The sequence below is a fragment of the Anoplopoma fimbria genome, chromosome 12 (genome assembly GCF_027596085.1).
Source record: "Anoplopoma fimbria isolate UVic2021 breed Golden Eagle Sablefish chromosome 12, Afim_UVic_2022, whole genome shotgun sequence".
Taxonomy (NCBI): Eukaryota; Metazoa; Chordata; class Actinopteri; order Perciformes; family Anoplopomatidae; genus Anoplopoma; species Anoplopoma fimbria.
This window is the reverse complement of record NC_072460.1, coordinates 11,901,240-11,915,264: the sequence shown is the minus strand read 5'-3', so window position 1 is coordinate 11,915,264 and position 14,025 is coordinate 11,901,240. Positions and strand designations below refer to the sequence as shown.

Sequence of the window (14,025 nt, the reverse complement as noted above, 5' to 3'; positions counted from 1 at the left end):
CAAATTTGGGTATTTTTACAAAAATATGACTCAAATTATCATCAATTATCTAAATGAGTTTCCCATACACTCAGTAAAAAAACCTTTTAGCTGTATGACTAAAGTTTGACTGTTGTGATAACTTTTAATGGTTCATGAAAAAAAGGATTTCTTCCTAATCAACCACATTTCCTCTCTGTCTCCAGCATTTCTCTTCACAGATTGAAGATTAAAAAAGCACAACTTTATTTCCTTGCTTCCTCCTGATCTTCGTCCAGTCAGAGCACCTAAGGCTCTCCTTTCCTCCTCCATCTCCGACCTGAAGGAGCTCCGGTGTTGCAGCCATGCCAAAGAACACCAAGGTGACCCAGCGGGAGCACAGCAATGAGCCGGTCACTGAGTCGGTGGCTGACCTGCTGTCCCTGGAGCACCCCATGGACTATAAGAGCAGTCAGATGAGTATGGGTCTGAGTCCTGGCTCTACTGCCCCAGTGAAGGCCCTGATACCCTCCCCTGACCCGGACGCAGAGGACGGCCGACCAGCCTGGAACAACAAGCTGGAGTACATCCTGGCCCAGGTGGGCTTCTCTGTGGGCCTGGGTAATGTCTGGAGGTTTCCCTATCTGTGCCAGAAGAACGGAGGAGGTAGGTGGATGTAAATCTGGCAATGATTTTTGGTGAATATTATCACTTCAGTGTCTGTCTGAATCACAGAAATGTGCAACAAAATGTAAAAAGTGTAAAAAACACTTCATGGGTTTGGAAGTTTGTTACTAATTGGGCAACCCGTGGTGAACATGTGTCCCCTCAGGGTGCTGAGTAATTGTTAACAAAGAAATGTTGTGTTGAGTCAATGCTGTTATTTTTTTATTAGTGTAAAATCTTCAGTAAAATAAGTGGCCAGATGGGAGTTGTTAACTTAATAGAATGTAACAATTTTGATTTTATCCTTTTGTTTGGGCATGAGGTTTGGTTTTTCTCGTCCACAGAGTAGGATCAACGCCTGTTAAATGTTTGCTGTGACATGATTTGATTGAGAATGCCCACTGGTCTCTGTGATTGGCGTGAAATTTAGTGCAGAAATTCCCATCTCGTAAAACCACCATTTGCATGGAATTACAGAAAAAAATACTTTGTACTAATTTAGCTATTACTTTTCCTGGCTTATTGGACTACAGCCTCTTATGTTTTCTCAAAAGCCCCAAGTCTTTAAGGTTTTTTAAATACCTTCATCTTGTCATTTCCCCTCAGTCTCTCTGGCTGGACCTGCGGATAACTGAGAAAAAGTTGAATTTGTTCTATGGTACTACTACTATAACTACTACTACGACTACGACTACTACTACGACTACTGCTATGCAATTTCCCTAAATAAATCTCATATAATTGAGTAAATGTTTTTTTGTTGATCTAGTATTGAGGTCCACATTTTCTTGGCATTGTTGTCGATCCTTAATTAGCATTACAGCAGCCCAGATTATTACGGTATTGAATCAAATGTGGCATATTTTTTTCTACACATTCATTCTGTGAACTCTACTCAAGCATAGTATAAAAAAATACTTTGTTAAACTATTCCAGAGTAGTTTTAAGCCAAATTCCCACCCTATTTATTTTATGTAACTTGTGTGTTGACTGTTGGAAAACAATTACATACAATTATGATAAAGGCTGTACAGGATGATTTTTTTCTTTGGCAACATCCTGTATTCCATAAAGATGTGCACATTTTTGGGTATTCTATTATCAAATGGCCTGAAAAATAGTGCATATAGCTGCAGTGAATGGTAAAAAAAAATCCCTCTGGGGGAGGATGACCCCTGACCCCTCTAGGTTTGGGGTGAGCCCTGAATGTTTAGGTCTGGCTCTGTTCCTGTCGGGACAGTTTCAACCACATAAAATGTTGCACTCGTCCAAACTGCCACTACATCTAAGCACCGTACAGACAATCTTTCAGACAACAAGACGTTAACATTCTGCTCAGTGCAGTAAGAGAAAAGGTAATGCTAACATACTGCAAAATGGCAATTCTAAAATAATCCAGGATGTGATAAAGAAAATCTCTTGTGAGGTTTTGTGTTATGTTTGTTCACATTACCATTACATGTAAATACTTGAGTTGATCATTGATGGATTTTGCTACAATAGAATCGCCAAAAGAATCTTCCAAAATGATGTTATCCATTAAAACCAAAGTTTTAGTGTAGATTTGCATCCTATTTCCTGTACATAACATGGCCTGTGCTGCACCTCTCTCACCATTCTCTTATAAAAGTCCTGCTCAGTTTGCCTGTTGATGGTCCGCGGCCTCTTCCTCCTTGACAAATTGGGTCCTGTCAACAAATTAGCAAACTAATTGTCCAAGTCAGAGAGGCAGTCTCTTCAGCGTTTTTCCAGACTTGTGCTGTCAGCAGCTACAAGATTAGATAGTTTTCCCACATAAAGACAAGATAACATTGAGGGGTTTGGCATAACGCTGCATGATCCTCCTGTTAAGTCTATATTTGCTGTTCTTGCAGGTTTTTCAGAATTATCTCTTATATATTTGATTAACTGGTTTTATGGTGAGATGAAAAGGGAGTGATGACTAAGATGGAGGAAGTGGAGGAGTAAATACAGATTTTCTGGGCATTCAGACATTGTTGGTTCTACCTGGACTAGGAGGTTTGTGTAAAGAGGGTATTTGAGATGCATGATATAACAAAGCTGAATCATATTAATCAGAGTGTGCAGTAATGAGTGTGTATCCCCCGCTGGATTTAGGCTCAGTGGGAGGTGTTGTATTGTCTTGTCTGGGCTTGTTCCACAGATGAGGACAAACTGTCTCCATGTCTATCCTTGTCCATTGCAGCGTCTTTTTCTGTCTCTTTCTCAGCGTTTCTATTCAAGTGAAGGTTTACATTATTGTCTTTCATCACAAAGATCAATCACAAAAAAAATGTGGAAACAAGGAAACATGTTGCACCTCCTCTATCTTACTGAGTTTTCCTCAGTGGAGAAATGAAGACACTTATCCTACCCTATAGATACACGATTTAAGTAGTTAGTTTGTAGTATCTGGCCTGTGTTTCCTGGTGGAAATGCATAACGTAAGTTAACATTTGTCTTCACTGCAGAGCGCAGCAGTCCAGAGAAGAAAAAAAGTACCAAGTAAACCTTTTTTTCAGGACAAATTATGTTCTTTATGAAGCTGTTCAGGAAAATTGATGAAGGAATTATGACAGGAGGCACAAGACTAAAGGGTCTATCTGAGGAGCCTGAATGTGTTAAGGAAAGGTCAGGGAGTTATCAAAAACATGAGGAGTTTTACTTATGAGGAGCATGAATACTTGCTGCATGTTTCATTGAAATCTAACCATTAGCGTTCATTGACCAGTAGATGGTTGTGAGTTTTTAGACTTGAACCCATCGAAGAGATAATTAAATAACAAAGAAACAGAAATAAAGTAAGTGGACAGCAACATGGATTGCTCAGTAACAGGAAAATATAATACCATAAAGAAATAACAGTAAGTAAGTCACGGTAATCAATTACTTAAAGTTGCCGATCTTATTTTAACAAACTTAGTGAGATCAGTTGACTCTTTAATGTTTAAAGTTTTTTTTAACAATGCTTGGAATAATTCAATAGTAGCCTTTAAGTAATGTGTTTCTCTCATCTTCAAAGCTCCGATCAACTATAACATATAATGATACTCGTCTTATTGATCTGCCGTCAAACATGAAGTACAATCTCCATAACATAGTCTAGTATATATCTCTAGTCTGAATGTGACAGACAATGACTACCACACCTAAATATATACAAATCTGCTCTAAACAAAAACAAATAAAACAGCCAGAAAATCAATTAGTCTTAAAGAGTCTGCAGCTGCTACACTGCAGGTTGTAATAGATCTCATTTTGCCGATCATACAGAATTCTATCCTTGAGTCTGAAGTTAACCTGAAATCGACAGTATTTGGGATTGATATCTCCATGGTTGTACCATGAATACTTTCATTAAGAATATATTTTGAGATCCAGAATAAATGTCAATACGTAGTTAAAATACAGCATCATCATCGTCCTCAAGGTAACCATACTGAGCCGGTCCTGATCACGTTTTGATTTCCTTTGTTCTGTGTGTATGCTGCTCAGAATAGACATCAAAGATCAGTGAAAGTAGACAGACAACACAGAAGTCACTTCTAACGGTCCAGATAATAATACCACAACACTGTGTCTCTGTCTTTGTTTCCTTTGTCTGCTGCTTGCTCCAATAGCCACTCACAACGCGATTAGTATATTTGATCGAGTCAAGCGTCATTTGTTTTCAGTCTGGAAACAAGCTGCTCCTCCCAGCTGTCCGTCAATTTGAGCCCGTCCTCTCTGGCTGCGAATGGTTTGTCACCATGGTGCCCATTCATGTCCTGACGTAAGCAGGACGGACTGGACATGACTTGTTGTCTTTGAGTGCCGGCTGCTGCCTCTCCACTATCCCCTCTGCAAAAAAAGATGAAAAGTGTGAGAAGGAAGAGAGGAAGAGAGAGATTGATAATGAAGAGAATAGAATCACTGAGAGAATTTAACACAGTCCCTTCTGCTGTTTTACAATGAGCTTTTGTCCTTCACTATACATAGATTCAAAACATTCAGATAACCAAAGCAGTTGTATGCTCTGCAGTGATGCCTCTTTCCTGTGCCTCCTCTGTCTCAGGTGCATACCTGGTGCCCTACTTTATTCTCCTCATCCTCATCGGCATCCCCCTGTTCTTCCTGGAGCTGGCAGTGGGTCAGAGGATCAGGCGTGGCAGCATCGGGGTGTGGAACTACGTCTACCCACAGCTGGGCGGCATCGGGGTTTCCAGTCTGATGGTAAGCGTAAACATGAGCCCATTAACCAGTTAAAATGTCATACTGGTCGCACTTTGTCATAATAGAGTTGTGAAGTGGGATAGGGTGCTTGTTTTGGAACAGTTTTTCTTCATTATATATTCCCATATAAATTCTATATTTCAACAATATCCCTACAGAATAGCATGCTAACGCTGCTCATCATAACACATCAGCATTACCATGTGCAGCTGAGGATGATGGGAAGGTCATTCATTTTCTATGTATTCGATCAACTGAAATATTTTTATGATCATGGCGCTATACAGAAAGCTAAGGGATCACCAAAGTCACTGCACTTCATCCTCTGAGGAACATGTTCATCCTGTATAAAATGATTTCAGTCAGGACCGAAGCAGTGGAGCGACAGACCAACATTGAAAGTCTTAACTATAGAGAGTCCTAAATATAATGTATCAGTGATGTGCAGATCAGTAATAAGAAGTTATTAATTCATAACTAAAACATTTTCGTGACCAGATTGAAGTGATCTAGGAAGGCTGATTTATTAATGAACTACTAATATTTGATGACTTATTATTAGTGGAATATCACATGACATATTTTTTCCACTCAGCCAGTGAGACTGTAAAACAATAAAAGGAGCTTAAACTTGAGAAGATACGCATGAACCAAAAGGTGCCTTTTGTGGACTCATAAACTGTCAACCATTTTTTATTGGCTGTTAATGACTTATCACTTATCTGTTTAGTATTAATAAATTATTAACAATTAATAACCCAATGCGTAAAATTGATGATCCCTCTTATAAAATGCCATAAAGAGTCATTTTGTATCATCATTATTGTACACATGATTAGAGCAGGCTTTGAAGAAATGCAAATTTAAGACCAATGCAATCCATATTTAAGATCCAGAAACACCAAATCTCTGTGATTGTAGTAGTGTTCTATCTAAAATGGTAATTTTCTCAGTTTCAGTTCTTGACTCAGAGTCAGATATGTTATGTGCAGAGACAACCAACGCGCTGTAGCACTCAGTCTACCGGACTCCCCTCTGCCTGCTCGTGTTACTTCCTCTTGATGTTTTACAGCAAGCAACATGCAAAGGCCAGCGTAGATCACTGTCATTATCTGTCCCCATCATCTGCAGGAGTAGTGACCCATCATGCACCCATCCCATCAGCGTCATCAGCCTAAAACAGTCAGTCATTGACTGCGTCAGTCTTTCTGTTTGTCCGTCCTTCTGATCATGATTTCATCAATCTAGTGCAAAAGAGGGGAGGGAGAGGCCTGTCCTGGCGCAGTGAGGCGTGTGGCAGCCTGGATGTGGCAGAGGGAGATTCAGCAGCTATAAATACCTTCTCATAGAGGACCCCAGCCATGGCTGCTGAGAGCAAACAGCTCAATAATTCATCCACTCTGACTCAAGATTAGGCGTTCACCTCAACAAACAGCATGCTGTTTGTCTCCTTTGCTGTTTGTGTGTTTTTGTGGCGGGACAGTAATTGTTTTTTAGGAGTGATAAGTGTTGCTGTTTTCTCTCGTTTTCCCTTCAGGTTTGTGGTTTTGTGGGCCTCTACTATAATGTGATTATCGGCTGGAGCATCTTCTATTTCTTCCAGTCTTTCCAGTATCCACTGCCTTGGGCTGAATGCCCGATCCAAATAAATGGAACCCAAGCCAGTGAGTTCACAACATAACAATAACAGAGATGTGCGGCACAAGACAGGTGCCCATAAAAAAGAGCATTTTATTGTGATGTCTTTGACACCACACAGACGAGAAACAAATGCCTGCAAGACTATTCCATATTCAGCAAAGTATCTCAGCAGACGCACAAAGGCTTCCCAGTGCTACGCAGGACGGTGCTTAAAGCTGCAGAACGTGTCTTTGCATTGAAACAGCTTGCCTCGCTGTTGCTCTGCAGTGAAGCAGCAGTGCCTCTGCAGGCAAACAGAAAAGAGTTTGTGCTGTCTCTATAGGCCGGATGGCCCTGCACGTCATCCTACAGAGCAGCTCTATTGGCGAGGCCGGTCAGATGGTATGACCCGGCCGACGGTGTCAGTACCTCGAATGGCTGGCAGCCTGTGGTGGAGGCACATGCAGGTTCTGGCAGAGTAAAGGGCATCAGCTTAACATTAGAGGGCAGGATGTCAACTCTGCTTATGATAATGAATGCAGCGGGGATCCCTCAGTTAAGCTATGTGCAGTGGTAGAAGCACAGAAAATAAGTACATTTACTCACGTACAATTATGAAGTACTTGTACTTTACTTGAGTTTTTTTTAATCTGCTTTGTAATGTTGTACTTTATACTCCTACTACATTTATCTGACAGTAATAGGCTTGTCACTTTTTGCAGATTAAAGGAACTTTGTGGAGATTTTGACAATTAGCACTACGGAGCGATGTTTTTGGCCCCATTTTGTCTGTTCTGTGCACGTGCAGAGACAAACATGCACACACAACCCTTGTAACACGATACATATTCCTTCCTTAAATAAACACAGCAATTCGTCAGCAAAGGCAAAGACTGTAAGGTAGTAGAGACGGATCTAAAACATAAATTGGCTTTGCAAATCGTTTATGAAGAAAGAAATGCAACTCCATCTTTAAGATTTTACATTCAAAACATAACACTGAAAAATCTCCAAAGTAGTCAATATTGTCAATTATTGATACTAAAACAGTGTAAAAAATTGATGATTTCAACTCTTCTCCAACATGAATTAACTTATATCAAGAGTTTTCTATAAATCAGGATCAGTATGAAATAAGAAGGAATAATGCTGCATTGAATCAGAAAAATGTCACTTGGTTTTAGAAGTTTGTTTTGTGAAAATAAGCCTTTGACATAATCACAGATAGAAGTTAGGATGGATGTGTTTGTAGTGTAAGATGTATTTTTAGAAATATGAATCAATCTTCTAATTTGAGCTCACAGCAATTGGCTAAAAGTCAACATAAGATAGTGCTTACACATGAGTGCATCAATAATAATAAAATAAATTAATACAACAATTAATTAGGAACCTTTCTGTCTGATGTGTACCTTGCTATTAATACTTTCAAGTACATTTTACTCAGTAAGTCAGCTATTAACAAATACATTTTTAATTGATGGACAAAATAAAATAAAGTTTAAGTTTTCTGTAAATCTTATGACCAAATTGGATGTTCATTGTGTATTTGATTTATATCCACTGTCGCAGCAATGTTTATTCCATTTCCCTCCTTATCATCGTTGCTGTTGTAGTCGTGGAGCCGGAGTGTGAGAAGAGCTCGGCCACCACTTACTTTTGGTACCGCCAGACTCTCAACATAACCAGCAGCATCGACGACACGGGTGGCCTGAACTGGAAGATGACCCTCTCCCTGCTGGTGGCCTGGATCTTGGTCTGCCTGGCTGTCATCAAGGGCATTCAGTCCTCTGGGAAGGTACGGGGTCTCCATGGCTTCACAGCAGGGGCAGAGCCTTCAGAGATTACAACATATAAAGCCATTGTTTTAACAATCAATGATTCCTCATTGATAGTGAGTGTTTTATTCACTTTGCCAATGCTTTTGAGTCAAAGGTGAGATGCTAAATCCTCTCGCGAGCCCTTCTCTATTTTGGGATCTCATCTATATTATGGAAGAGAGAGACATGCAACATTAATAAGCTTAAACTGAAACAAGCAAAGACCGCTTCAGGATGCAGATGGAAAATGCTTAGTTTGGCAACAACTGCAACAACATCCTGTAATCTCTATCCAGCGAGTGAGTCATACATCACAGCGAAACATCCAGCCCACTTTTTCAATAGGAAAATAAACAGATCGCCAAGGTCTGACACGGTTTTTTAAACACAAAATGTAGTAATCCAATTATCATCGTCAGTTTACTGCAATGATTCCCCGAAATGCTGTAGGAAGGATTTTTGACTCCTCTCTCCAAACCTCAAGGAGTCCTCTCCACATTTGGAAAATTTCACAGATTCAGTGCCAAACGAACACAAAACAGTTAGGGGTTTGATTCATCGTTTGTGTGTGTGTGTGTGTGTGTGTGTGTGTGTGTGTGTGTGTGTGTGTGTGTGTGTGTGTGTGTGTGTGTGTGTGTGTGTGTGTGTGTGTGTGTGTTTTTTGTGTGTGTGTGTGTGCGTTGATGGTTTTTTTCCTCAGAAAAGCGTGTCCATGGCAACACTGTGTAATGGACTTGACTTTCTCTCTCTCTCTCTCTCTCTCTCTCTCTCTCTCTCTTTCTCTCTCAGGTGATGTACTTCAGCTCTCTCTTCCCGTATGTGGTGCTTTTCTGTTTCCTGGTGCGTGGTTTGATGCTGAAGGGAGCAGTGGACGGCATCGCTCACATGTTTACCCCTAAGGTGAGACGGGAAAAATAAAACAAAAAACTGGCAACTCTTAAACAGGGTTACCTCGGCAGAATTGGGATTTTTACAATAAAACTAAAATAATATGTAGTAGTTTCTTGAGGTTGTCCACAATGTAATGTGGTGTGCTGGTGGGTTAAATCTAGTCTTAAGATCACTGCTGCCTTTGTCCTGATTCACAGACTGTCAGCCAAACAAATATGTAACACTTTCTCTATGCAAGCTGCTCAGCTGTGAGTGGTTGATGGTCAGATCCTCTCATACATAAATGTCATTAATATCAACAATGTCACGTGTTGGGTTGATGTCCCCCTCTAGTGGTGAATATGTATAATTACATGGAAAATTTTAACCTGCACTTGATCATGCAATATTGTTTTGGTAGTTCGGTTATCTGCTGACGTCAAACGTCAGTGCAGTATATTGCAACAAGAGTAAAAATATGGATTTCTCTGTTACTCTTGCATTAGGAATTATTATTATGTATAAGATAGTTATAAGTTATATTAGAGCAATCAATTGCTGAAGGAGGCAGAATATTAATCATTACATTACAGTCATTTAGCAGACGCTTTTATCCAAAGCGACTTACAGTCAGTAGTATATTACATATCATTCACCCATTCACACACTGATGACAGGCTACCATGCAAGGTGCCACCATCAGACTCTAACTAACATTCATCATCCAGTCCACACCGATGGCAAGCCTTCGGGAGCAACTTGGGGTTAAGTGTCTTGCCCAAGGACACATCGACTGCCGAAGCCGGGTATCGAACCACTGACCCTCTGATTGGAGAACTACCTTGCTCTCCACTACGCCACAGCCGCCCCTAATCAAGTTGTCACAAAGCTTCTTGGGGATATAACATCAGGGTCCAAGGTTTTTTTAGCAGATAAATGACAATAAACCTGACATTTTTTCTCTCTCTTGTCTCTAGTTGGAAAAGATGTTGGAGCCACAGGTGTGGAGAGAAGCAGCCACCCAGGTCTTCTTTGCTCTCGGTCTGGGCTTCGGAGGCGTCATTGCTTTCTCAAGCTACAACAAGCGAGACAATAACTGCCACTTTGATGCAGCACTGGTCTCCACCATTAACTTTGTTACCTCCATCTTGGCCACTTTAGTTGTGTTCGCTGTCCTGGGGTTCAAGGCGAATATCATGAACGAGAAGTGTGTCGTCGAGTGAGTGTGTCGTACTGTAACAAATGTTACCTGACCCATATTTCTTTTTTACAATAACCTTTACTAACTAACACGTCCTCCTTCTCCACATCTCCTACTTTCTATGTGCAGTAATGCAGAGAAGATTCTAGGCTTCCTAAACACAGGTGTGCTGAGCAAAGAGCTCATCCCGCCCCACATCAACTTCTCCCACCTGTCCGCCGAGGACTACGCAGAGATGTACGGCGTCATTAAGACGGTGAAGGACGAGAGCTTCGGCCAGCTGGGCCTGGACGCCTGTGTGCTGGAGGACGAACTCAACAAGGTCAGAAGAGGAGAGTTCTAAAGCTTGAAGGAGTGTGATTGTTGAGTATTTGAGAATAATCTTGTTTAGCTGTCAATATTTAGTTTGTGTTTGAGTGATTATACACGACAAGTTGTCCTAATAAAAAAAATAGCAGGACATTCCATAGAGTAGTATTGTACTCACATATTGACTTCTTAGCAGACAAAATTAAGAATATTTTAAGTATTTTGAACACTGTGATCCTCATGCATTTCACTTTTCAGAGAGCCTTTTACTACAAAGATCATTTAGAAGTCACAGGATATTGATAAGGCACCGTCATTCATACTTTTATTGTTTTTGGCCTGCCCTTTTGGAATTTTAAGTTCAATCCACTGTGCTAACCTGCCAACTTAAAGTGTCCCTGGACCTTTAAGTGGCTTCACTAATTAATAATGTAAAAATGGAATTTATTTTCCACCAAGGATCACTCATTTCGAATCAGCACATTAGCCATCCTTAGCCACCTTTGACCTCCACCTCCCTCTCTTGTCCTCCAGGCAGTTCAGGGCACTGGTTTGGCGTTCATCGCCTTCACAGAGGCCATGACACATTTCCCTGCCAGTCCCTTCTGGTCTGTCATGTTCTTCTTCATGCTCATCAACCTGGGTCTGGGAAGCATGATCGGCACCATGACCGGCATCACCACACCCATTCTGGATGCTTTCAAGATCCGTAAAGAGATCCTGTGTGGTGAGTTGACTCAAATATGTTGTAGATAAAATCAAAGCGCCTGTGATTCTCACTGGATGTTTCTTCTTCTTTTTTCCAGTGGGTTGCTGCATCATAGCCTTCCTGCTTGGCCTGCTGTTTGTGCAGCGTTCAGGGAACTACTTTGTCACCATGTTTGACGACTACTCGGCTGGTTTGCCTCTCACTGTGGTTGTGATCTTGGAGAACATCTCTGTGGCCTGGATCTACGGCACTAAGAGGTAACTAGACTGGACATTGTAGACCACAGTCATATTTAGATATATTTCATTTTAAGACAGCATGTAGACATTTGTGATCTGTTTCAAAACTATATATATATATATATATATATATATATATATCAGTATACAACAACACCCTCTGTCGTTAGACCCTTTGCATTCAAAAGGAAAGTTCACCAAATTTAAATAATTTTAGCCACGTTAGCAGCTCAAACGATGAAACCTGCGATACGAATGTCATTCCCACCAGCCTCATCTGTATCTTGTGTTTAGAACTATGAGTTGTTAGCATAACATATAGGTTAGCTTTTTGATATTAGCATTTAGCTTAAAGGGGCTGTATTTAACGTTCTGAACATTAATATTATAGCAAACAAGTTTTACCAATGTAAAGATGAAGTGAAGCAATGTCTACCATAGCAGAGAATGAAGTCGCTTCCCCTGTGTTTGTTGTTATACTAGTTTCTCCTTTTACATAGCCGCGCGTGCTTTTAGTCCATGTTAGTTCATGTTAGCATGCCCCACTGGTAAGCGTACAGGGCGCCGCTCTGCACTGCTCTCATACGGCTGAAACGCGGAAACGTAGCACCCACCTTCCGTGTCTCTCGGGTAAACTCTGTTAGCACTTTCGCCTTAATTAGCACTGTAAGCGCTGTTAGCACCGTTAGCTATGAGCCACCAGCTCCATTGACATGTTGAGAGGCAATCACAATGCTACCAATCTTGCTCATTTAAAGCAACACTGTGACTAAGTACAACCTCACAGAGCCGCTAGCATGACTGTAGATACCAAGTCTCATTCGCACAATAACGCACAATATTTCGTATATATAATATATATATATATATATTTACAACAAACAAAAGAGCTTTTCACTGCAAACATTTTGACTTAATATGAAAAATGTAGGTGGATGGGTGCAGTTGATTTAAGGACTCTGGTATTGTGCATTGATTTGGCATGGCCAACTGTGACTCTTAGATGGAACTCCTTCAACCTTGTTCTTTTCTTTCTTTCACTTCCTCGCAGGTTCATGCAGGACCTGGAGGACATGCTTGGTTTCAGGCCGTACTCTTTCTATTACTACATGTGGAGGTACGTGTCGCCAGCTATCCTGGTGGTGCTCATTATCTCCACTGTCATTGAGATGGCCGTCAGTCCTGCTGGATACAATGCCTGGGTGGAGGCTGAGGTCAGTGTTTATGCGTGTTTACACATAGTAAGAAGGAGAGTGGGGAAGGAGATAAACAAAGAGTGAAAGCAAGAACAGACATGCTTGATTATTCCGTAAATGTCCTTCTCCTTCTCTTCATGCTCTCCTGTCTGCACTCTTTGTTTGCCAGGGCGCCGAGCGTTTCCACAGCTATCCCCCCTGGGCTTTAGCCATGGCCTACTCCCTCATCGTGGTGGCAATGCTGCCCTTGCCCCTTGTCTTCATCGTCCGCCACTTCAACCTGATCTCAGACGGCTCCAACAAGCTCTCAGTCTCCTACCGCAAAGGCATGATGAAGGACATCTCCAACCTCGAGGAGCAGGACGAGCAGCGCTTCATCCTCAGCAAGAACCCGAGCGAGGCTCCTTCCCCGATGCCGGCCCACCGCGCCTACCTCGGCCCCGGAGGCACCCAGGAGATGACCAACACAAACTACGGCACCAGCACCAAGACGGGCTACCAGAACATCGGCTCGCCCGAGTCTGAGCTATGATCCACTGAGCTCATAGATCCTCCTGTCTGTTAAACCCCAGCCCTGCTTGGAGGGAGGGAGACAGAGGAAGTAAGGGAGGAACAGAGGAAGTCAAGAGGGAGAGAAAATCCACTGCCGGTTGTTGCAGCGTTCTTCACACCTTAACCCCCAGAGCTGAGTCCCTCCATCCACTCTTTTTCTGCCCCTACGCTCCTCGCCTTCCCTTTTTCCCCGCCATAGGATCCGTACTGCCAAATCCCAGTTGAAATAAGGGTATCATGGGAATGTGAGTCCCACCAGATCCGACTATCTTTTCCATCCGTCGATGTATTACAGGGGCAGAGAGAGAGGGACAGGGACAAAAACAGAGTGAGCAATGAAAGGTGCTCTGAGTGCTTCAATACAGGCTGTTTTGTAATGAGCTATGGCCAAGGTTAAGGTGTGTACAGCGCTAAACTGGTTTACGTTGTACTGAACCGTGTGTTCGCCAGTTCGGAGAAGGTTATTTTTGAGACAGTTGGATGTTCCTTGATGTTGGAGATCATCATCTTCTTACTGGTTTAGTTGTAGAAGATTGTTTATGTGGAGTTAGGATGGAAGGAGACTCAGACAAGAAAAAAAATGTCATGATCTATATCACCGTGCCAGAAATATTTTCATCTAGAAAACAAATTTAATACAAATGTATCCATACCAGTATGTAATAAGTGATTC

At 41.6% G+C, this 14,025-nt stretch overlaps 1 protein-coding gene across 1 annotated transcript; it reads left to right on the top strand.

Annotated features, from left to right (window-relative positions):
* The first annotated feature begins 323 nt into the window (after window positions 1-323).
* On the top strand, window positions 324-13,332 carry slc6a17 (solute carrier family 6 member 17). The gene is made up of 11 exons (XM_054609270.1): window positions 324-624; window positions 4,679-4,836; window positions 6,374-6,500; window positions 8,073-8,254; window positions 9,066-9,176; window positions 10,124-10,365; window positions 10,477-10,669; window positions 11,191-11,383; window positions 11,463-11,622; window positions 12,656-12,818; window positions 12,970-13,332. Exons 1-11 carry the CDS (start codon window positions 324-326, stop codon window positions 13,330-13,332), a joined length of 2,193 nt encoding a protein of 730 aa, XP_054465245.1.
* The last annotated feature ends 693 nt before the right edge of the window (window positions 13,333-14,025 follow it).

Bases quoted from the DNA above. Each gene is read 5' to 3' on its own strand.
- slc6a17 (XM_054609270.1), top strand. From the start codon at position 324: ATGCCAAAGAACACCAAGGTGACCCAGCGGGAGCACAGCAATGAGCCG. The intron at 8,255-9,065 runs GTACGGGGTCTC...TTTCTCTCTCAG, and splicing joins GCATTCAGTCCTCTGGGAAG to GTGATGTACTTCAGCTCTCT. The intron at 11,623-12,655 runs GTAACTAGACTG...ACTTCCTCGCAG, and splicing joins TGGATCTACGGCACTAAGAG to GTTCATGCAGGACCTGGAGG.